Source organism: Cyprinodon variegatus, unplaced genomic scaffold, assembly GCF_000732505.1.
Source record: "Cyprinodon variegatus isolate N-32 unplaced genomic scaffold, C_variegatus-1.0 Scaffold0, whole genome shotgun sequence".
Classification (NCBI taxonomy): Eukaryota; Metazoa; Chordata; class Actinopteri; order Cyprinodontiformes; family Cyprinodontidae; genus Cyprinodon; species Cyprinodon variegatus.
The window spans coordinates 3,845,402-3,870,883 of record NW_015150453.1 but is presented as its reverse complement, the minus strand read 5'-3'; the positions used below and the strand labels follow the sequence as shown (position 1 = coordinate 3,870,883).

Below are 25,482 nucleotides of genomic sequence, written 5' to 3'. Positions count from 1 at the left end.
TTTCTTTTCCCCTAATTCAGAAACACTGTCTTTAGTTTCCGTCTGAAGTTCAGTAATTTGGGTAAAGCATCTACCTGCTGGTGGTGCGGGTAAAGAAGGGTCTGTCATTGACTGAGGGGACAGACTCGTCCATAAGCGGATAAGACTTGATGAAAGTCAGGGTCTCGTCTGGGAAGGTGGTGGAGGACTTGAAGGTGGCCGCAGAGCCTTCGCCGGCACAGCTGCCTGGCCTGTGCGATAACAGTAAAAAAGAGGAGGAAAAACAAGACATAAATCCCGTTCAACAAGCACAGATGCAAAAACACTTGCAAGCCATTTGTTTTTCCTAGACGAGCAGGAGGGAAGAACAGGTGCTTTATGTGTCTGTTTTGTTTTATTATTTTATATTTTCTACAGACGTCTGAGCAGAATAATAATAGCAGCTGCAAAATCTGTTTTGTCAAAGACACAAAGACATGCTGTAGGAAAGTGACAGTTTGCAGTTTAAAAGACGCATCTCTCACCTCGGCTTTGGTACTTGTTCTTCCAGAACAGGTGTCCATGCTGACTCACTGTTTCTCTGCTCCTTAAATTTCCCATTAAAGGCCTTCTCTATGTCGTCCATATAAAAACCGCACACTGCTGAGCCGGTGATGCTGTTCAATGAACCCCAAAATAAGGAGATATTGTAATGAACAAAGTGAAGGTCTGAAGACAGTCAACTTGTTAGTAATTTTAAAAACACATTTAAAGCTAATGTGTTATGTGGAGCCTTAATCTAAAAAAACCTCTGAACATATCAGTTGACAATATCTGGTATAGTCTGACTAAATGCTGCTAAAGAGCTAAAACCATGCTTGGAGAGAGCTCAGGGTTTAGAAATGTAGCAAATTTTAATCAGTCCTTTCATCTGCATGCTAAGGGTTGATTTTTGATCAAAACTTGTATTGATGGGTTCAAAGGTTAAAACTGGGCCTGATGATCCAAAAATCTGTCTAAAATATAGCAACCTCCAATAGTCATTCATTGTGGGAAAAAAAATCCTTTTGCAAGAAAACATAAATAATTGTTAATAAAAAAATCTATATGCTAATGATAGCACTACTGTTACTCAAAAAATGTGTTTCAAGGATTTTTGTCATTCATACAATTCTCTTCAGCATTACAAATGACTTTTATTCATACTTTTAGCACTAATTTGTTCAGAAAGTGATTTTTTTTAATTTTTGTTATTTGAGTGATTTGTCCTTTTTAAAATTTATGTTAAAGATCAGGTAAGCTGCTGAGCCAAAGGCAAATTTCTACTTTAGTATCTTAATCTATTGACTTTTTAAAATACTTCATCGGTATAATAATCCAAATCATATTTCTGAAGCATAAACAAACAAAGCATCAATGTTCAACACAATAAGAGTTCATCAGAGATTAAAAGAGAGCTCCAAACCTGCCAAATGTTAATGGAAAGCGTTTGCTTACTAAAATAATGGCGGCAGGTAAAAAAAAAATAAAAGTTAGTCCTTATATGGAAATTCCCCCTATTAGGATCCAGTGGATGCTTTAAAGACCAACACATTTAAACTGAGTTGCATGATATAGAAACGGCTTCTGCAATAGGCTTTAATGTAAAGAAATATTTTAGCTTTAGTCTTTAAATGTCTTAATTTAACCATTCAGACAAGAAAAACACAAAACAACCAAAGCTGTTTGCATAACTGATTGCAGTATAGGGAGGTCTCTTGTGCAGGACAGGATCAGATGTGCGTAAATCAAGGAACTGAAAGGAGATGATGAACAAAAGACATCCTTAAATAATAACTAGAGAAAATTAAATTTAAAAGAATGCCTCTGTGAAGCATCTCTGGATATTGAGACCAATTTCTCCCCAGCATAGAACCTTTGTTAAACATTCGCCTGATCATACCACAACTGTATTTACCGTATATCAGCTCATGACCTTGAATCTAAAAATGATTTGGGTATTTGCTTGACAGAGTCCAATCCAGATAATCTGTCTCATCTTCACCTGTTTGCCTGTGTGGTGAAAACTCCAAGGACAGCAGGCCGGTGGTTTATCTGGAGGACATTGGTCAGTGACTGCAGAACATCGAAGTAAAAGAAAGAGTCTCCCGGTACAGAGCAGTTCAGCCGGGCTTTCAGGAAAGATGTCCAGTAGCGTTCCAGGACCCTCGGGGAACCCCCGTTGTCATTCTTACAAACTCGGGCAACCCTGGAGAAAACAACCTGAGGAGGCAGGAGAGGGAAAAATCCTTTACCTTTAACACCAGGCAGCGCCAACAGAAAACTACAGTCAAGAATGTGGTTTGCATGACAAGCGAGCCCTTTGTTGGAGTTTATTCTGCAAAGAATGAAAGCTGTTGATCCCCCTCACCTTGCCGAGGGTGGTGTACTCCACTGCAATCTCGCTGAAGAAAAAGTACACGTAGTTCCCATATTCAATAGCGTGGAGAAAATGGGGTTCTAAAGATGGAGAAAACGGAATTTCATAAACCCACTCTGAGTTACAGCTTATTTCTAATACAGCTCAGCTTCTTGAGATTTGGTAAACACAGGCCTCAAAGAAATTATCGTCTCCTCAATGTGAAATTGCAAATTTGCATATTGGGTAAGAGACCAAAAAAAAGAAACAGTCAAAAGAAACCTATTGTACTAAAGTATTAGAGGTGGACCAGAATCGATGCTGTTTCATTTTCATAAAAAAAAACAGAAATATGGCACAGAACTTTCTCACATCTTAACTAATACTTTATAACTTCACCAAATAAATGATTTTCATTTAATATAGTTTTATATATTTTTTTCATTTGTTACAATTTTTTAAGTCTGTTAACCCGGAATCAGAAAAACAAGATGAATTATTTTCAGGTCTTCAAGGACAAATTCTTTAGTGGTGGTAAAGCTAGAGCCTCTGACCTCCTGAACAATCTAATAAGAAAATGCACAAAGCATCTGTTTGAGGCATCATTCAAACAAAGCTGCTGCTTCTCTTAGCCATGAATCTATACAACATCAGAGAAAACTTAATGATATTTTTCAGCACAGACAGAAGGGAAAAATATCTATAGACTGATTGCTTGTTAGGGACATTCAAGATAATGATACATGAAGTCCCAGGCTTGCAAAAGGCAATATAAGTTATTTTAATTATCAGTTCCTAGTCATTTATATTCTACCATGCAGTTCTTCTAGCCTGTGTTTTTAGATAGAAATAATGATTCTTTAATGCAGAGCTTCATTACTGGTGGGGAAAAACTGTTCTAGTAATTTTCGATCTATAAATCAACAATCTGAATAAAAGAGTTCTTTCTGACTGGACGGGTGATTGTATTCAGATAAAACAATATAAGACGGTAAAAGCTTTCATTTATATTTTCCTAATGAGATTTCAATATAAAGTGTGCAGATCAGTCGTATCATCCAGACTGGATGCTATTTTAGTAATTAAAATGTACATTAGGTCTCCTTTTAGAAAAAAAAAAGCAGCATACTCTAAATTCTGTAAATTTTTCTTTATTCAAGCGGACAGTTTTTTCAAGCTCCTAATGGGCTCCGAATATTACAGGAGAGCAAATGAAAGAGTAGAGAATTAATCAGCAATCATGAAAATAATATCCAGACATCTAATCAAAGGACTCTCATTTTTCTAAAAACTTCTCAAGCCTGGTTCTACAAAACAGATTAATGAGCAGCAAAAAAACTCTGTCAGTCCAGAAAATCAATTACCGATTTGGACTGATAATGTTGACGAATGGAACAAGTATAATGCGACCAGGTCATTTCACATCAGCCTAAAAGCACATTTGGATGATTACCTCTGAGCCACTTGGAGTCATACTTGACTGTACGCAGAACAGGACTGCTTTCTCCCAGACTTCTATAAATGACAGCATCGCTCGCCAAGAAGTCAGTCATTGTTGCAGAGTAGAAGTCACCACCTGAAGGACACAGAAAAAAAGGCAGACTGAGATACATCGTCAGGATACACAATTACAAATGGAAACTCTGTTCTCTTTAAATGTGTATTTAGGTGTTTTTTAAAAGAACTCTGAGTGGAACAGATGTAGGCAAACATGCCACTCTGAATAGCAGAAGTGGAAACCAGGCAGCTTTGGAGAGCTGCTTTGGCCCTGGCTTCTTTTCAGAGTTTGACCTCAGCATGTTCAGGGTGTATCAGCTTTCTTCCTGCTACCATTAGCAAAGAAACTCTAAATCAAACCACAAATCACAATCAGTAGGAGGAAACCATAAATCATAACTAATAAAGAGCCAAATATAAAAACATAGATGTCAGCCTCAGCCATACAAACCTGCAGTGAAATAATCTACCAGTTTTAGTGAACACGAACTTTTAAATTTATTTCCATCTTTCCTATTATGTCTTTAGACATAAGGTTACACAATAGGTTACACAGTAGTTGTGACGAGATTTTAGAGATCCCATATCATGCAAATTTCACATTATAGACATTTTGTAAGTCACGTGTCCTAAAGCTTGTGTATGACATTCATAAAAAAAAAAGACAAAAAACATTTCACCTCTCTCACTGCCTTTCTCCACCTCTTAGCTAGTGTAATGTGTGCTCAAAATGCAGTGTTTGACCACAATTCCCCTTGTGATGTCATAAGGGGAAATAAGCTGTGCAGAGAGGTCTGTAGCAGTCCATCGGCCAAGCTACGGCCTTCATCTAATGTATTATTTGAGGCTCACAGGCTATCTTTACAAACTGACTGTTTTTTATGGTTCCGGGTTTTTGGGTCAAAGCCTTCAGGAGGGAAGGGCTTGGAAAGTCAAAACAGCTCATCTAGAGGAGGACTGAAAGCGGAAATTTTTGGTAAAGGCTTTCTGCCTAATCTGAAAGGAATTTTCCTGCACAAATAGCAAAAACATGCTCTGGGGGCCTCATTGTTAATATGTTTGTATTTTCAAAAGTAGTATAACATAAAACCTTTAAGATTTAGAAGAAATCAGTCTTGCTTTGCCTAATCCACTTACTATACTGTTAATCAATCAAAATCTTTACTAATAAAAACACAAAAAAAGAGAAAGGAACAACCTACCTCTGTCCAGAAACAAATGATGAAAAAGATCCCCTTAATAAACTCTTTCACTTAAATGTTAAATAATGTTAACCAATGGAATCATTTTAACCCATTTTTAGCCAAAAGGTGTCAACCTTTAGTTTGCACGCTGTTTGTAGCGTTCAGTTCAGTGCTGAACTTAAGTGTGAGGTCATGTTTCTTTTTAAAGAAATATAAAACGTATTTGAACCCATTTTTCTCATAATCTTACAAAGCTTTGGTCAAATATAAACTGTAGTTTGAACTTTGAAAAAAACTAAAACACAAGCCTTTAAACTGGCTTACATCAGCAATAAAATTAAATCTGAACCATAATATTTAACACTGATTTCAGATCATCAAAAAATATAAATAACAAAATAATTTGATATTGCGGAAAACAAAAAAAAAAATGGCACTCTTATTTTTCTTAGAAATAATGTGAGATTCCTATTTGGTTTTACATTAAACATCTATTAAGTATGTAACGTTCTGTATGGTCCAGAAGGGAAGCAGCCTTATATCCATAGTCTGAAATCTGTGAGGAAATTTAAGCTTTTTCCATGTCCAGATCCTTTGCTTAGAATCTTTGAACACATTAGAAGTAGAAAAATAGAATAACTTCCATCAGACTAAAGTAAAAAATAGTTTTGAGATTCCTTGTTCCCAGCCTGACCTGAGCAATTAAAATCTAACCAAAGTCACTTTGAAGTTACTGACCTGCAAAAAGGCCGACATTAGACTGGCGGGACTCAAAGGGACATCGGGCCTGTCCAACCACCTCCTCGCCTTCCTGCTCCAGCGTTGACATCTTTAACAGAAAGAAAGCTTAATGAGAACATAAACCAAGTTTAAGGGCTGGAAGACTTAAAGCCAAACATATGCAAAGCATTGTCACATGACTGCAGTGCTGGTTACAAAAATCTAATATTACCTGCACATTAAATATCGAGAAAAAAATGTCAAAAAGTGCACCTAAACATGAAGGATGTTTACTAAATCAATATGTGGTAGTAAAAGGCAAAACATGCCCTATAAAGATTAGTTGTATTTGATGCATTATATGTGGGTCGTTTCCATAAAACAGTGCGTGAAGGTCCCGCTGCTCAGGCAGACAGGACACTTTATCTCCTAGCCGCAGATATTAAGCTGCTATTTTCCAACCTGTTGTTAACAAGGCTGTAAACCTCAGGAACGACAAAGCATGAAGCCCAGCGGCGTGTAGATGTTTGGGTGCTTTAAGAGCTGAGCGAACGTAGAGCAGGTTTAAAGCCCTTTGTAGCAGTAAGGTGACAGAAAAATACACAAGCAGCACATTAATAGGCCATTAACACGTTGGCTTGGTTTGCATCACGCTAATCTGATCAACACATCACAGTAATTACTGCTGTATTGTCATTCTGTCCTGAAAATAAAATGATTAATTAATGCTTTACTGAATACAAAGGTTATGCTGTGTATTAAATGTTTATAAAATAAATACAGGTCTTGTGAATAATAGAAAACAAAATCAGGATGGGTGCTGATTTAATTTGATGTAAATGTTGTTTGATTTGTTAAAATAGGATTTAAAACCACTGGATTTGTGTTTTATTATTATAAGTAATTGAAATTGGTTTAATGCAAACTAGTTTTTCTGCATTAACCTCAAAAGTGAGCATCTGCCATCTATGCTTATATTCATATGTATATCTGAAAAACAGAGAAAACAGCTGAAACAACATCGTCTCTTTCATTTCTTTAAGAATTCCAACTGAGTTCGAGTTGTTTCCGAGATGAAAAACATACACTATTTCCAATTTTATTGTATTCTGCTCCACTGAAGCATCAAAGGGGGACTTTGATTGGATTTGTGGAGCTTTTCACTAAACATGTTTGATAGATGCAGAAAAGAAACAAAATGTATCGCACAGATTTTGGTAATGCTTAAATCCAATGTTGAGGCTGTAGGAACAGAAATATGTAAATTTCTTTAAAGCTACTAACAACCAAAGCAATATCTGGTTTGTCTGAGCAAAGCTGCTTTACTGAAGACAGCAGAGGTCAAGGAACCGGTGAGTAAATGTTTCAATCTAATCCTTCAAACAATCTCTAGTTGAGAGTTACACTAATATAAAAAGATATTGTATCACATTTTGATATACCTTTTTGGAATTTTATATGGGAGACCAACATTAACCAAATTAGTGAATAGTTATGATGTAAGAGAAAAAAAGCTATATGTAGTTTCCTAAGTTGTTTAAAAATAAGAATGTTTATGTCATTAAGTCTTATATTGGACATCCACAACATTAAACAACAAACTCGAGCAACATTTAGAAAGTAAGAGTAAACAAAGATGACAGAAAGGATAACGAGCAAAAAAACTACCATTTAAAATACGGAGGCCTTCATGGTACAAAACAAATTCCTCAACGTCTACATCACCTACTAGTCGAAAGAAGCAGAGGTTTGTTTACATTAATGATTTTATAAATAGTATTTTATTAGTCGGTGTAGGATCTAAACTGTTTATAGGCCTAACTTGCTAAAGTACAATTCGAGCATAATGGTGATCTCTAAAGTTTGATCTCTAAAGCTCTGAGACGTCATAACACAAAGATTTCTGTCTCCCTAAATGCAATACCTCCTCCTGTGTAATTATAAATAGCAATAAATGGCAATAAATTACATGCTTACATATAATCTATTACATTTCTGTCAGTAAATCCCTATAGATATTACATACCCTAACTTTCAGAGAGAAAATTACTTGTTCCTGAAACAAAAAATATCTGCACTATTCCAGCTTTTCAACAGCTCAGAGTTTAAATAATAAAAATAAACTCAGGAATAAGAACTGATAGTTCTGCACATTTGTGAAGAGACTGCAGGGTCAATAGCTCCAGCTCAGAGGAGAACAGACGGTTTAACACTTTAAGATTTTGTTTTATCATTAATGCATGCTGACGACAGCCTTCCTGCCGTCTACACACCAGCTGTCTCAGCAGCCTGGGCAGTGAAGCAGCCTTTTCATAGACAGGCATCCAATCATGTCTTTCACAACCACACACATCTGATTCAATGCTCCACTGTCACGCACATATTTTTGTAGGCACAGATTCCTTGTTATGATTTATATTTCTTCCCACTTTCTCCAGCTGTCTGAACTGTCGTCTCTCCGTCTCCGTGTTCAGATGAGAGAAACAGACTAGGGGTGCGAGGCGAGAGGATGTTTTGGTAAAACTGTATCTCAACCTCTCTTTTCTTAAAGGGAGTCTGTGGCAGGAGGATGATAACGTTTGAATATAGGTCGAAGCGCAGCCCTATAAACATTTTACATCAGCTTCTCTGCAGGACCGCTGGCACAGCTGTACCACTTTGATTTTGGAGAACATTCAGGTAATGTTAGCCTGTGGAGAAGCTCTGCTTATTTTATAATCCCTTGGACTGCTTTAGGAATCGGATCAACACTATGTAATGCCGATACTATGAGGTCAAAAACAAGGTAGAAAAAGTGAATTAAAACCAAAATGTTTAGAAAGTTTAAAGGTTGAACTTTTTATTTTTAAACCTAAGGAAGAAGATGATACTGAAGAAAGAGAAAGGTTAAATAAGGGTCAAAACTTAGTAGCAGATTATTCACATGATATGCTGTGAGACGAGTTGAAAGAACCCCATTCAGAAGAAGAGGTTTTTTTTTTTTTTTTTTCCCCAAAGCAGATCCAGAGCTAAAGGGGTCTGGCACTATGTCTGGGTCTTACTGAGGTCTATAAAAACAGCTAAGAACTGGAGAGGTTTTCAGTGAACAGCCGGCCAGCTTAGAGCTGCATCATTACTTCATCAAAAACGTCTTTTAATCTTCCCTCCCATGTGTTATGAAAACTTTCTGTACACACATCACTTCATTTTAATTGATCATTTCTCTATATTATAAACCAAGTTAATAAACACTGTCCTAAACAATCTTTGGCATTTCTGAAGACACTTTGTAGTCTCAGAAAACATTTCTGACCTCTGGGATCAGTATTTCAGTAAAATACTGGAAGCCTGGGCCACAGTACAAACTGTTTAAAAAAGGGTTTCATGTTTACAAATGAGTTTGCAAACTGTGTTTAGATTAAGCCATAAAAAGTGACCCTAAAGATGTGTCTGTGGAGTGCCGATCCATAAACCACAAGAGGTGTGATATTTACGCTCCAGGACCCGAGGAGGGTTATATGCTGCACACAAAGGACAGTTGTCCCAAAAAGATAGAGGTGCCTCAATATAGCTTTCTTATTTCTGATATGACATTTATCCAAAATGATATCAGCAAAGTCATCATACTATCACCTCTGTTGTATTGTGGAATGTTTGGTGAAATAAAGTGACATTAGTGAAGCAAAGAACAGATTTGACAACAACCAACCTTTTTATTAATATCCAATGGGTTGCATAAACTTTAAACTTATACATTAACGTTAAAAAATTGAACTGAATAAATCTATTTAGACCGGAAACATGTGCATTAAGATTTTGCACTCTAAAAAAAGTGTATTTCTGGACTTTAACCAAAAGTACAGCCACCCTGCCCAACATAGCTCCGACTCAAGTGGCAGTCTGCTTCCCTGTTCAACAGAAGTGTACAGTAGTTGTGATCAAGCTGGCTCTGCGTGCAAAATACCAGAGCTGCTGGATAGAAATAATGGAGCGGACTAAATGATGGAGGGGAATACTGGAGCAGAGTGATTGTATCAATGGGTTATATTAAAGGTTTTAGATGCAGGCTGATATAAGATATTTTTTGGGTGATAAGGGACCAATTTCCAAAATCAGGTTGAAACACTGCGAAAAATAAGTTATTTCTGGATATGTTTCAGCTTTGTCATAAGTTTATTCATCTAACTGCTTTTTAAAAGTGCACTTTTGAGTTTAAATATTTTTCTTTTTTAATTAACAAAATTATTCATTCAGTGGCAGGCACTAGTATTTGTAGGGATGTAGGGTTACTGCAGTATGGTGTGGATGAACCAATCGACCCTATATAAATAAAATTTGGTGTTTTTCTGGATAAAATATGTAGATACGCCATAAATAAAAAAAAAGAAGTTAAAAAATCTAAATTAAGAAAGCATGGTTTCTGATTAACACAAAAAAGAACAAATTGTTAATTTTTTTGTTTCTATTATTTCTTTAGCACTGCTGCAACCCATTTGGATCCCAAGCATCCCAAGTGAAATATTTGCTGGGAGAAAAACAAAGGGTTAAAAGAGCCAGAACATGACATATGCAGTATCACATTAATGGTAAAGCTCAGTAGCATTACAGTATTTGACTTAAATAAGCCAATAAAAAACTAGTAAGGGAGTTTTTTATGGATTTCATTTTGAACTCCATAAATATGTCTCAGACTGAAGAAAACAGTTTTTTCCCTTTGCATTGGCAAAGCAAATGTGCAAAGATGGAAACGGTGTTACAGTGCCAGAGTCAGTACTTATGTCAGAGGAAAACCAAAGATGCGGAGCCAAATGTGTGCTGCAGCTTAGAAACCTTCAAAGAGGCACAATGGCAGCTGCTTACCAGGCCTACATATTTACATAAAACCATCAGAGATTTGAAACATCAGAATTGTCTTAATAGGTGCAATGCTGCATTCCCCCCCCCCCAAAAAAAAAAAAAAAAAAAAAAAAACATTTTAGATGAGGTGCAAGTGTTTACTTGAAGAAGAGCTGAGCAAATATGTGAGGGAGACCATTTATCAGGAAAAGGCTCTGATCCATCCTTCAGGCTGTCATTCAATTTGGGGCATTTGTTTCAACCAATGTCATTTACTCCATAACTTAAGCATTTACTGCTCTGTTGTCTCAGAGCCAACCTAAAGGCACACATTTCTTTATTTACTTGAACACAGCCTGTGTGCTTGATAGCTCAAGGAGATTGCTGTGAGCCATACTCAGATTAATACATAATACTTGGAGACAAAACGTCAAAAGATCAAGATGGAAGATAAAACAAAGGAATCTTCATCACTCTTGCAGACAAAAGTTTTAGACTGAAACTCAAAGGCATGGATTTGAACATTCTTGAGAATGATAAGATTCTTTATATAAAATATTTTTTCTAAATGTAATGCCACTGGTTTTCTTTTACCAGATCTGATAGGAAATGTCGATTATATTTCAAAATAGGACAATTGTATGTAAAGATGTTATACTCAGAGATTATTATTGGACTATTTATATTAAGATAGCAAAAGAGAATACACAAGAAGGGGTATGTCTAATATTTAAGAAAAATAAAGACAGAAACTCATACATATTAGGTAAGGACATAGTTGTACATGAAAATCCCAAATCAGTACATTGTTCAATTATGAAGTTCATTGTTTAAGATTGAGTCGGTGTAATTACATTGGGGGTTTAAATACTTTTCTTTTTAAGTAAAAAAAAATGTTTTTCAAAAACAACTTCTGCAACAACAAATATACAGAAGATTTACTGCATATTTTTGGAAACAATACTTTACAGCTGTACATAAATAATATTTATTTCAGTACCTTAGATTTGAGTACCAAAAACAAAACAAAAAGCTAGAGTGGCACACTGAGAAAAATAAAAAGGGAAGGAAATAAAAACAAACAAACCTGGGCTATACTTTAATTCATTTTGATGCTTTCAGCTTGATCTCAGTTTAATACCAAGCTTGGAGAAATCGATTTAAGTGTCTCCAATAGTAGCTTAGATAGCTTTAGAGGTTTGTCCCATTCGCCAGCATTTCATTTCTAGTTGATCAAAACGTATATACATTAGTACCCACAAAACACACTTTTGTACATTGTACAAAAGTACTTCATCAATGTTAATCCGTTTTCTCCTTTCCTTGTTTCAATATTGGATATACTGTAAGTTATGATTTGTTTTACCTGTGCTTTATTTTCTCATGAGCCCTATTTCTTTAGTGTAAACTACTGTAGGAGCAGATTAAAGGAGGTTTCCTTAAGGTGTCAGGTAGGAACTAAATGTCCCAAATGTGGGCTTCGATCATTGCTTTGTTGAATTGTTGGTTGTGCCAAGCTTAAAAATGTCTTACCCAAACATTTTCGTAGAGCAACTTCCTCAATATTGGGCACCATGAAAATATATGTTCATACTCCTAGTTTCTCCTGACAGATACTGTCATAGCAATTAGCTTTTCCACCTTTACAATCCCCTATAAAGTTTTACAATTGAATATTATTGTATCAATTAAACGGTTTCTTCTAACAGACCTTTCATCTTTCTAGTTAGTCTAATTGAAACCCAGGAGGAAGCTGCGATTCTCATCACCTCAAAACTTTTAATCAGGAGGAGTAAAATTCCACATTAGGAGTTTTTCTGCAGTGTTTTTTTTTGTTTTGTTACCAGACTCCTCTGCACTGTCAGATTTACTGTCCTGTGGGACTTTTACTCCCTTCTCCTCTAATGCTCCAACAGGAATTTTTGGATTTCACTTGACAAAAATCAAACTGTAAAAGTTTTAGCTAAGGGAACTGATGTACTATAGAGACCTTCAAAAACTAAAGCAAAATGACTTAATTTAACAAGCAGCACCTGCAATTATTGCAGGCATGATGCCTGGTAAATCAAGGCGAGGTGAAGCTGCTGGAATAACTTTCTGTTTTCTCCCTCTCCTTCCTTTTTCAGCCTCTATTTTGTCAGAGCTTTAAACCAAAGCAGCCATCAGCATACAATGTGTTCTGTAAACAGATTGCTTCTCCCCAATTCGTGTTGAGCCAACATATTTTTCACCGACATAAAATGCAAAACGTCAGCCGATCAAGGATGACCACCCACAGTGAGCATTACGTGCTCAGTGTTAAACAGCTAAAAACATCTGAAGAACATTTTGAACAAATCTGATTATATCTGATGCTTCATATATGCCAAGAGGAAAATCTGCAGGTGTCATCAAAAGGAACCACTTCTCTTAATACTTACAATTCTTTCAGGAAATCCTTTATATCTGTTTATTTAAATGTGTCCCATCAGTGTTAGTTCACAGCTGAAGTGCTGACTGACAGACTTTCTCTCTAGTTGACAAATTCTGCGTGAACCTTGAGACGACCTCACTTCATAGTTGTTTCTATGTGTGTTTTTTCCACAGTTTTCTTTTTAACATTGTTTTGGTTTCTCAAACTATTAGAAGGTTCTCTGTGGGAAAATGTTCAAACTGTTTCATCTGGTTATAGCAAAACAACTGCTATACTGAGGGAAAAAACAAAACGTGGCTCCTTTTTGAGCTTGAACATGTCCTTATAAACACATGTTATTTATCCATAGACATCCGTTAGGCAGCTTTTGTATTGAAAGATCCTAATCTCCCGGTCGCCTGCAGTTGGATTGGACTAAATTTCTGTTACAGTGGCTGTGTGAACGATGAATAGCGACGAGATAATTAATCTAAAGCCTTGTTTACACTACCCTTTCGAAATCGTGCTGAGAACGGTCCAAGCATGCTATCTGACATAAATGTTGAGTATAAATGGAATGCAACTGAAGTGACCGCGCCAAACAGAACCGAACCTTGCTAAATCTAGTACTAGTTCAACAGTAGGGCTCGGCACGATTAATCTGTGGCTCGGTTCTCTGATAAAGAGCACATGAGCAGACCTGGTCGTCTCCTGTTTACAGTCAGCTGACCTTTTTTTTTACGGGTTTTGCTGTGTGTCCAGCTTTGCATTTCACAGATCTCTTCACCTGTTCACAACACAAACTTCTCAGCCTATTAACAATAAATGGCCTCAAAGAGCGTGGTGCCTAGGATGATGACAAGGCTCTTGAAATTTGGGAGGAGGTCCTTATGCAGGCACAACACTTCCTGAATGTTATGGCTGCCACTATTTTTGTTTGCACGACTCCCGCCTTGAGAGCTGTAGTAATGTGGACCGCCGATAGGAGATGAGGAATTATGCTAGCATAAAATGGTGTGTAAAGGGTTCAAGCTCTGTCCGAACTCGGCACAGATCGGGTTCAAAGGGGTAGTGTAAATGGTGCATAATTATGTTTGATAACTTCACAGTACATACACGTATAGATCCCAGCAGGAAGATGCCCATTGAGGCCGAAGATTGCTCGAATATCAAACCTGCACAATTTGCACGAAGATACAGTCTCTCAGGGATATTTAGTCACACCGACTTCCGTCTTCATAACAAATGTTGAAAGGGGGATGTGACCTATGCCACAAAAGCAGTCTACACCTTTGTAGTTTTGTGTGGCAGGGTTACTGCCACCCTCCATAGCTTCTTAGTGCCTGTGAAGGTGATACAGCCCCCAAGGCCATGACAGAAGTGTATTCAACTAGTGTAATCACAAAAGTTATGCAAATATTTTATGAAGGTTGAGAAGTTATTTAGTGTTGGTTTAAAAAAAAAAAACCCTACATCAGTCTATCCCTAATCTGAATACATCACAGTTTTAATATTGGGATACCTGCTTAACAGCAACAGCTAAACAGCTATTGGATTCTTCTAATCTGTCAAAAATAGCTTGTTTTCCATTTACCAAAGCAGCCTGATCGACATCAGATTTAGTGCTAACAATTCTCTTCACTGTGGATTTTCAATCCTTGCTGCCCATTGTAGCATCAGTCAAGCCAAATGTAGTAAATATGTTTACAATATTTTTCTTTATACTAGTTTGATTTTTAAATCTATACATTTTGGGTCTTTTCTGCAGTTGAAACTCACACTATTACCCAATGGTGTTGTAGAAATATTGAATATATGTTGTTAAAAAGGAAATGCATCCCTTTGCAGGATTTGTTCACTTTGAAATATAAAACTAAGACTTAGCATATCATTTTATTGCGTCTTGATTTACAGAAAATCTATCTCTGACCTGAAAACAAAGGTTTTATCATGGATAATTTTATTTTCCCAGGAAGGGATGGTGACACTAATGTGCAAAAGTGTGCCGTTTCCTTTTAAAGAAAAAAAACAAACAAGTATGGCGAAACAGAGAGCATGTAAGGACTCAGCCACAGAGTCTCATTATAGCCCTAAAATGATCCCTTATCTGTAACTGAGGCCAGCAGCCAGCACACAGCGGTGCAGTAACCTACCTTATAGTTACGGCAGGTGGGATTGAAGGCGTTGGTGCCACAGGCAAACAGAGTCTCATCGTTGCGTGGCACCAGCACTTTAATGTAGTTGTAACATTCATCCTGTCAGGAGGGAGAGAGTTTGGTGTTACTGCAAAGCAACAATAAAACCAAATGAGGAGTTTTAGCAGGTTTGCTGCGAGACACAAACAGCTTCTCTGGTTTATAGTTATTATTCTAATCCGTTGAGAGATTTCCTAAGCATGCCTTAGTGCAAACCCTCTCTGTACTGATAAAAAAAACAGGTATAGGCCAAGGCAGGCTGCAGGAGAAATAACACCAAGCACAGTAGCAGAGAGATGAGAGCATATTTCTCTGAAGGATGATACTCACGCTGTTCTTCCCTCTCACGGTGCACTTCGCCACATCCTTCGTCTTCCAAGTAAGTTTCTGGAAAACAACAAGAGAGCCAACTGTCAGCACAAAGACAAGACTTTTCCTGCCATCTTGGCTTCCGTCGCTCCCAGTCATTCAAGTGCCATTACGAGACCGCTGTGATAAAAATCTCATTAATTTCAATAAAGCTGTTGTGGAGAAAAACAAACAGCAAAGTATCAGGGACCCCTGCAGCGCTTGAGCGGCTCATCAGTGGGCAGCCAAACACTGTGGCTCCTCAGAGATAAAAATCACTCTGGGATAAAAGCGGATCTATGAGGCTGCACACACAAGAGAAACAAAAGAGCACAAAAAGGAAGCTCAGATCATTTCACTGCCTATATGAAGAGAAGTCAATTAATCCCAATTAACCTTCTGGCCGAAAGAAATTAAATATAAAAAATAAAAGCCTTGCTTCCATCTGGAGAGATGAAAACAAGTCTCACTTTCTGCATCCCAGGCTTGTACCTGCTGAGCTGGGACAAAAAAAGACTCAGCTACTTGTTAACAAGCTTTGCCAGGCGAAGAATTAATGCGTTCCTCCTCACTGTCGACTAATTTACGGATAAAATTCTCCCAAACCTTCTCTATACCTCTGAGAATTCGAGCAGTCTGTGTCAATTAAGCTCAGTTTCTGCCAACATATCACAACAAAATATGATCAGGCAGGAGTTTGATGTCTTCCTCAGTGACATGATGGCGTATGTTGGAACAGCCTTGGAGCATTAGCAGCCATTTTCAGTCTACAAGTTAAGACTTGCTAAAGCCTCTCAAGCTCAGCTTTCACACTTTAATATTCCTGAACTTTTTCCTGAGATAAATCTAAATCAGTTTTCTTGTAATCAGTTCAAATGTGTTATGGGTAATTATCCTCCAGGTATTATGCAACTTCACATCTATGATTAATTATTTTTTCATCAGTGTATTTGCTGTCAGTGTAGTTGTCCAAAAGTTCAATTAATCAGCCTTTGTGTTCCCTGTCAAAAAAAAATTTAAAATAAAAACACATAATTCATCAGATTAAATGACTTATAGGTATTTTTTTTTATCATTCACAAATTTATAATTAATTTAGCCTTTTACTTGTCACAAGATTATCTTGATCAATAATGAAATGTCCCCTTTAATAAATAAATCTATAATACATAATTTTATTGCTTGTGGTTCTTGTCCCTTATTTGCTTCTGTAAAGCTGTTTTTAATATAACAGAATATGACCCCTGAAACCAACATAAGTAAATTGCTCTAAAAGGCAATTTAGAAGGAACCAAACCAATATAAAAATCTGGTCCACCATTACCAGGTAGAAGCAGGCTGTTTACTCAAAGATTATCTTGCATCCTGCTCTGAAAGCCTTCAGCCTTTAAATGAAATAATAGACTGAGATCTGATGGACATTTTGATTGGGTATTTTCTGCAGTAAGTTAATGTATTCCAGGATTCAAAGCGATAAACAGAACTGCTGCTAACAGATGTTGAAGCGCCATTTATATCCCATCTGGGAGATATTATTATTATGCTCTCCTTTACTTAAGATGAATAAATAAAAATATGAGATGTTAAACAGGCCTGTTGCCATGTTTCTTGATTATTCAGCCCTTTAGGAGGGAGCAGCTCACAGGTTAGGTTTGGCTTCAGCTCTGGTGTCTACAGACGTTTGAGAATAAAGACAATGAACTGAAATGACTGCCTCTTAGCAATTAAAAAAAAGGTGGTTGTATTAAAGCAACAGCCAGGAGGACAGTTATGGAAACTCATGCATGAATTGTTGAGAGTAAAATCTCAACAATTACCTGCAGGCTAGACCACTACTTGTATTTGATCCATGTTAACACAGAAAAACCTAATTCTCATACATATGTAGTTGTTAACGGAATGAGTATTTGATGCATTTTTTTTGAAGAGGTGGAGGAACTCTGTCTCCACAAACAGCAAAAGGCTAAATGTTGGAGAAATGTTTGTATGTACTTTTCTGTTTTTATTTATTTTCCACATGTCACTGCCCCCTTAGGGGGTGGCAGAGCTCTTTAGGCCCAACAAATTGGAAAACCCTCGTAACCACCCTTGACGTCTCCATTAACACCCCATCCCTCTCCCCAGATCAGAGACACGGTTCTAGTTTTCTATTAATAACACTATTGATTTATTTATTTTATTAATCTTCCGAAATCCTAAATTTAACCTTGATGAGATGAATTTGTTTCTATCTATGAAACGGAAATGTCAACAAATTTGTATTTCAGGAAAGTGCTCACCTTAGATTTGCTAATTTTATCAGCAGCAAATTTGGAAGAAAACAGTTGACGCAAGATTTCCTAAAAAGTAGCCAATCACAAGTAGTTTACTAAATGTAAGATGTTATATACTTAAAGTGTAACCAAAATATTGCCATAAGTGCACAGAAACAGGTCCAGACACAAGTAGGAATGAATCTAAAGGCACATAAAAAGCAAGCCACGAGTGCAGAGAAGAAGGATGCAATGTGAAACATTGGGCAGCTTATAATATCACATCTGCAAGCACAGATGTGAACATGGAGAGTAGTTTACATGCGTGTGTTTTAAATAAAACTTCTCGTATCAGTATTTATCAAGCATGTGCATTTTTGGTAGAATTCTTACTTCATAAAATAAAGAATGCAAAAGCAAAACTAAATGCAAGTTTTAGGTCTGGTTCCAGATTGATAGAAAAAAACAAACAACAAAAAACGGGTAAAATTGTACATCTCTAAGATCCTTCACTTCGAGTTAATATCTGTTGAAGCAAAAAACATGAGAAAGGCGCACAGCAAACTATCTTTTCTTATAGTACCTCTGGCACAACCTTTTGAAGAACTGACACACATCAGTAGAAGTCAGCATTATGGTAATAATCTGGTTCTCCTCTAAGCCTGATTTGGTTTACTAATAAAAAAGGTAGAGCCACTCAAGTCAGGGGAGATCAATGGAAGGGAGACTGTGAATGAACGCCTGGTGTGAAAAATGAAGAGGCGGTAAAAATGAGCTTGCATAAAAGGAATGGATCTGTGATGAGGACACACCATTTTCTAGTGGTATGAGTCAGTCACACACTAATGATCTAGCTGAGATGGATAACAGAAAGAAGGGAGAATGAGAAGGAGAATATGGGAACAGGCTTTATAATTTTCCACTCAGTTGCCGCTGTTATACAGGAGGATGGAGAAGTTTGAGTGAATGAATAAAAAATGCATAATGTTAAAACATTCAATATTGAGCTTCTCATATAGGAGCCGAACACAGTGGTGCTTGCAAGTTCCCATTTCATTGTGAAACAGCCTTTATCCAAATCAGCAGCGCAGATCTACTTGACATCAAGTAGTGCCCTTATCAAAACAAATATTCATGTTTGAGGCTAATCTAAATACAGGCAAACAAAAAGTTTAGACCTGAGAGAGCCTTTATTTAAGTGCAATCATGTCTGACAAATGAGATTCAGATAGGGGAGAACAAGGGAACAAAAGCACAATTTCATCTGGGGTCGACGCATGTCTGGAGAACGATTGCTTAATACACGGATGAAAAAAGGAGGCAAAAGGGTAGAAAATAATCACTAACAAACATTACAAAGGCTTGTTTCTGTTTGTTTTTGGAAACGGTGTACTTCAGAAAGAAATAAAAAAAAGTCATGAATGTCTTATGTCTAAATTCTGGAGATTTCTGGTGTTATCTTCAACAAAATCCTTCTTGATAATATTTAGTTAAGACATTATCAGGAAAATGTTCAACTGAGATACTATTATTATCATTGAATATAGTGATGACAGTATCAACATCATCAACCGACTTATCCCTTCTTTTCCATCCTAACAGTTGCTCCACTATTTTCTAAGGATTTTAGCATCTCAGTCACAAAGGAATATAGATCTATGAGAATCAATGCTGGGTTGGATCCCTGCAACTGCTTAATAATGTTATGGGCACTTAGATTTTGAATTCAGGGCATCTGAACTACAGCATCCTCCTAAAATGGTATTAAAGAAATCATTGGCAATCACAAAACAGCAAACCCTGATAATGGAATGACAGTTGTTATTTATTAAAATGTGCCGATCTAAAGCTGTGCAGCTACATTTTGCTAAACCTGTTTATTTTCATAAGGGAAGCTTGAAAAACAGCTTTGTGGGCTGCATGAGTGATGTGGGTTTTTGCGATATATGACCTGTTCTGGACACTCTGACAAGCTATAAAAAAAAAAAAAAATAGATTAAAAAAAAATAAAACCTCTGAAACATCACTCATAGCCAAGCTTCAAAGTGAAGTATTGGTGTAGTGATTGACTCTGCACAAAGTTTGATACATCTTCGCACTTTGGGCGACAGCATCCGCTGACCCCGCACTGTTGCTTTACGTGGCCTACCACTTCATAGCTGAGCTGCATTTGTTTCCAAACATTTCCATTTTAGGAGCTAGGAATTCCCTGAGCTTCTGAGTGTAACCCATTCTATCACAAATGAAACAACAGTCTGGATGCCTACTTGCTTGATTTTCTACACCTGTGGCCATTGAAGTTATTGGAACACCTGATTCAATAATTTGGATGGGTGAGCAAATACTTTTGGCAATACAGTGTATATAAACCAAGAGAGAGATATTTTCAATCATCTCAGTGGAAAGATTTTCTTACCTGCTGCGGGATGATCTGCTCAGACGAGGTGCCGAGATTGATTGCAAAAACATGGTCCCTGCAAGAGACAGAGGGTTAGGACAGAGACAGGATCATCTCCTCAAGCTTCTATTAACTCTGTAAGCCTTTTGAATACAAACTTCAATAATATTTTTATCTAAGCAGTCCAACCAAAAAAACAAGAAAAAAAAAACAAAAGCTTTGATTTCACTCAGAGAAATTGATCCCAGCCGTACAGAAAAAAAAAAAAAAAAAAAAAAAACGCCTGGAAGATGAAAATAAAGTTTGTTGGATTTCTGGCATTAAATCCTTATGAAAGTTTTTCCTCAACTATTGACAAAACCCACATGATTTACTAAGTGAAATGAGGCACACAGTGCGTTGCATGCAGCTGTGGAAAATATTAAGCCAATTTAGGTATATCATGGCTCTCTATACCTCTGTAGATGGATTTCTTGGCAAGCAGGAACTGCAGTTTGGGATGGAGCCAAAAACTGAAGCAGAACTTGTTTTTGCAAAAAGGAGAAGGTAGAGCATTGTACGTTTTAGATAATTACCCAAAGAAATTGTATTGGGGAAGAATGGAGTTAGGAAAGGTTTTATTAGGAGGAGATGCCATAGAAACATCCATTAGGCTCATTAAAAACTTTAAACCCTTTAAATAACAGTAAGTTTCTGTTTTTAAGCCCCTTAAAGGCAGTTTGATAATTTATCAAATTTGATTTTCTCTTTTCCACTTTAGGAATTTGCCTAATTATTTGAATTATTAAAATATAAATTAAGAAGTTAACTGTACAAAACCCTATTTAAACTGTGCTGTTCGAAGGATTATGCACCAACATTATTCGCCATAAATCCACCCAAGTTTAGAGCAAAGACCTGTTAAAAGGTGTTAGACCTATGTAATGTTTCTGTGTCGATAATCAAAGTGAAACAAGTTTTAACTATAAATAAAAACTTAGATTTTCAAAACAGTTATAAAAAACATCAGCTGGGTGGCCAAATACATAAGCCAGAGAGTTTTCTTTTAGGTATGTTTAGGTGAAAGTGCTTTGCTCCCCTATGCTAGTGTGGACGCCCAACAAACTAAAGAAAAACAAAAGATCACTATGTTTATCACTATTAAAATCAGTTTAAAAGTGTTATTATATAATGATGGAAAAATTTTTAAAGAAGTATTACCCCAGAAAGTATAATAGAAATAAGAAAAGTAAAACAACGTTGGTTTAATTTCTACGTTTTTTTCCCCACAATATCTGTTGACTTTTTTTCTTCTTTTTTTTTTACAAAAATAAAATAAACTCTTGTTTTATAATAAACAGATTTTCTTTTTTGCTATTCATCTCAATCTACACATATGGAGACATTTTGCATGTGACCAATTATGTAAAAGGTATGTTAAGAGCAAAAATTTTAGTAAAAGTTACCCTACTAAGTGATTGAATGTAATGATTCTTCAGACACTTTAGGAATATTTACTCATCTTAAACTTTATAGTGTTTTAAATTATCACCATTTCCCCTAAACTCTTTCTTTTAAAGAGTCCTATTCAGATGTAGTAGTTGTAGATATACTGTACCTCAACCAGGTAACTTGATATGACCCCCCCAATTTAAATTCTTACATGTTGTGCTTCTAATTACATTAGAAATTTGCAAGTTTAAATTCTTGGTTGATAAATCAATACATTAACCAATGTTATTAAAACTTTGATCAAATGTGATAAAATCGTGTAAAAATATAAGTTGTCTCCCTGTACTAACGCACATAATCAAAGTTGACTGTAGATCCGCTTACATATCGAACCGATTGATTTGTAAGAAAGATATCAAATAAATTAATGATTTCCTTGACATGGCCATGAACTAAAAATATGTATTTAGCATAAAAAAATAATATAGAGGCACAACCTAGCACTATTTTACAAGCACTACTTTACAAGTTTCTATGCCAGAAGCTGACTGGCAGCATAATAAAGGCTGTCCAATGAAATTATGATGCTGTGCCGGCTTCCTATATTTTATTTCTGTATTTCACACTTTATTTTGCCATGTTTGTGAAAATATTTTATGTATTTAGTGGAACAAAACCATGTGACGAAAGCAAGCAATGCCCAACAGAATCATGAAAAGAAAGAGTAAAGCTCAAGATCAAGAGTGGAACAGTGCAAAAAAAAAAAAAAAAATGTATGCCAAGAGGGATAAGAGTGAGATCAGATGTTGGAGTTCAGTTAAGTAGGAACAAAAGGTGAAGATGTGTGAGTAAAAACTGCCAGCAGATGGCAACTGGGTACAATGTATGTCTGCTGACTCAGCCCTGCACACAAATTGTTTTTGGGCTGAAAAAGGACTAAGTAAACACTATGTAGATGAACACTAGTGGTACATTGCTTCATACGAACATGAACATATGATTCTAGTTTTGGATCCCCCTTCTACCATGATCCTGGTACAACTGACCAAGTTTGGTCATTTTCAATTCTTTTTTTTTACCTTAAACAGGGGATATTTTTTAAAAAGGTTAATCAGTAGCAAGAACTGATTAATTAGGAAACTGCGCTGCACTTTAGAAGCCATCATTGGTTTGGTCACTTCAGAAAACCAGAACATAGAGGTAATATAAAAAGATTTTACTTCAAACAAATGAAAACATTATTGGATCTATAACTAAGTTAGGACTAACCTAGCTGCAATGTAAAGCATGTGGTTGATCCTCAGCATCCTCTGGAAGTCCAGGCCCAGGCGGATGGTGTCATTGTCTGACATGAGCCCCTGGAAGCTGGGGTAGAGGTACGAGGCTGCAGGGTTCACAACAAGGAGAGAAGGAAATGTTTTAGAATATATTTCAACCAAGTCTGAAAAATATGTACATTTAAATGTTTTGTCGAAGTTTACAGTTAAAAAGTTCAAGACATACCATTAATAGGGCTTTGTAAAAGCTGTAAAAAACTATCCTCTCATGTTCTGAGAGGTTTGAAGTTCTTTATAAGTATCACTTTCATGCAGCTGTGCAACATTTATCCACATTATTATTTGCAGGTTTAAATACCCGACTCAAGGTTAGAATCTAAAATATTCTACTTATAAAATCAAGCATTAAGTCTATGCTAATGTGCACTTGTAGAGGTGGATAAGCAAGCAAAAAAAAAAAAAAAAAAAAGACATCCCAAGTTGCAAATTAGGGACTCATGTCACCAAAGTCAATCTGATTTAAATAAATGGCTTCTGGTAAGTGATTCTGAACAGACTCGTCTGGGGAGTATGCCAAGTAGAGACAAGGCAACAAAATAAAATCATTTCAATGGAGAGACTGTCTGTCTGGGTCAACCCACATTAAAATAGCAATCATCTGTTCGGAGGTCACAGGAGTTCAATTTGGTGACGTCACCAGTGCTATATAAATGGTTTAACCTTGCAAAAAACATTTTGAATCTATAGATACCAAAAGAAAAAAGTACACTGCAGTTTGGGAGGAATAAGGTGCATTGTGGCATAAAAAGAAAGAAAAATCTGAATGTGCTGTTGCACAAAAATTGCAAGATAAGATGAGGCCGGTGAGATGGAGCGAATAGAAAGAGTGATACATCAGCTCCATATTCCATTAAAGTAGATTTTCATTTCTATCTTTCTCTTCAGCTGAATGTAAATTCCTTTTTCCCTTCCGACTCTTCTTAAGAAGCATATTAACTCACTGGACGCTTTAACAATGATTGATGGTGTCCAGAAGTTTAAATGACAAGATGACATTCTGTCAGTAGATTGACGTCCCTTGAAAGTACTCGGCATAAAAAAACTAACCAAAATAAAAATTAGTCAGCTTCAACACTGACACCAAGACATCATCTATATCAGTGACTTTCTCTGCTACTAAGCACAGATTTAACTCTGCTAAAAAATGCTGATGATGTATCGATAAAGCCAGCATTCAGTGCTTTCCTGGCTGCTTTCTTACATGACAAAGATTGTCTACTAAAAAAGAATGTAAATACCTGAAATAGCGTCTTTACAGAGAGCAAAGAGCCTCCTTAACCAATCATGTTGACAAACAATCTTAAAGCCCAAAGTTTGTTTAAATGCTGAATATGTTGTCTAATGAACGGCCTAATTTACTTCCTAACAAATTAGGTTATATCATTATTTTCACAGGGATTTCAAGGTATCTTAGCATGAGGAAAAAGTTGGAAGCAAATCAAAGACCATTTTTAGATGGGAAACCAATATTCATAACCTTATGGGGCCGTTTGACCCAAAATTGCTTCTGCACATTACAATAAGCAAAAGTAACATCTTGTTGTCTAGTTTGAATATCGCATTCAACAGCAACCAACATCAATTAGGTTCAAACCTTCTAATACAACGGATATCTAAAGTGAATGTTTGTCATGGAATGTGTTGTTTTCTTTTAGTTAAAATCAGTAAATTTAAATGAAATTGATCCTGAACACATTTTCTACATTTTTATTATTTAAATGGTAAAGGAAGTGATAAATAAAACTCTGGAACAAATTCCAAAACCTCCAAGGCGCAAGAGACAGTGAAAAGTTCTTTTTCACTTGAAGTACATGGAACCAAATTTATTAAAAGGCCACGTTTTGACTGGTGGCCTTCATTAGCATTATTATAAATAACCACACTACCAATACCACCCCTTTTACTCTAATTAGTCAAATAATTAAATTCTTCTCCACTTTTACTTTTTCTATAAACACAACTTGTGGTGATTTATCACTTTGGCCTGTCAATTCTTTTCAACTCCTTCATGGTTAAAGATTTTACCTAATGAGTAAGATAAAAGGATCAAAGCCTCCCACAGACTCTGTGTACTGTACATAAATGTCTTATATTTCATAGATTAGTGTACCACTTCCCTACATCACTGTTTCTACATTCCCCTTCAGCCATGCCACCATTTTAACGGGAAGAGGAGCTAATTTGCCGAGTGGCTTTGGAAAGAAAAAAGAAGGCTTATAAGCCCACCACACGCCTGTCTGCAACACAGAGTGGGGCATTGACACTATGTGTCCTCACGCCTGGTTATTCACAGCAGTTTGTTGCTGCCAGCTGTCACCTGGCCACATCAACTGTGTTTCAAAGTGAAAGTAATGCTATAATTTATACTTTGAATAATTCAGATAATAGTAATTTAAAATCTTGCACCATTTATTCGTATGCACATGCACTACCCATAACGGAAGTGACACACTAACTAAAGAGCCACTGGAATCAAAAATTTTGTTGTGTTTCTAGGGGACCAACTGATCAGGATTTTACCTTGCTTTGCGCTGGTCATGGGAAATGCTGTCTTCCG

General features: G+C 36.4%; 1 protein-coding gene across 1 annotated transcript in view; it reads right to left on the bottom strand.

Moving 5' to 3' along the window:
- sema6c (sema domain, transmembrane domain (TM), and cytoplasmic domain, (semaphorin) 6C) overlaps positions 1-25,482 on the bottom strand; it is a 187,783-nt gene that overhangs the window by 49,775 nt on the left and 112,526 nt on the right. Inside the window, exons 6-15 of the mRNA XM_015375570.1 lie at positions 22,858-22,972; positions 20,176-20,233; positions 15,490-15,546; positions 15,118-15,219; positions 5,776-5,866; positions 3,810-3,932; positions 2,369-2,457; positions 2,003-2,220; positions 504-635; positions 75-230 (exon numbers count right to left, since the gene is read on the bottom strand). Coding sequence (XP_015231056.1) covers positions 75-230; positions 504-635; positions 2,003-2,220; positions 2,369-2,457; positions 3,810-3,932; positions 5,776-5,866; positions 15,118-15,219; positions 15,490-15,546; positions 20,176-20,233; positions 22,858-22,972 — 1,141 coding nt within the window. The remainder of the gene's footprint in view (positions 1-74; positions 231-503; positions 636-2,002; positions 2,221-2,368; positions 2,458-3,809; positions 3,933-5,775; positions 5,867-15,117; positions 15,220-15,489; positions 15,547-20,175; positions 20,234-22,857; positions 22,973-25,482) is intronic.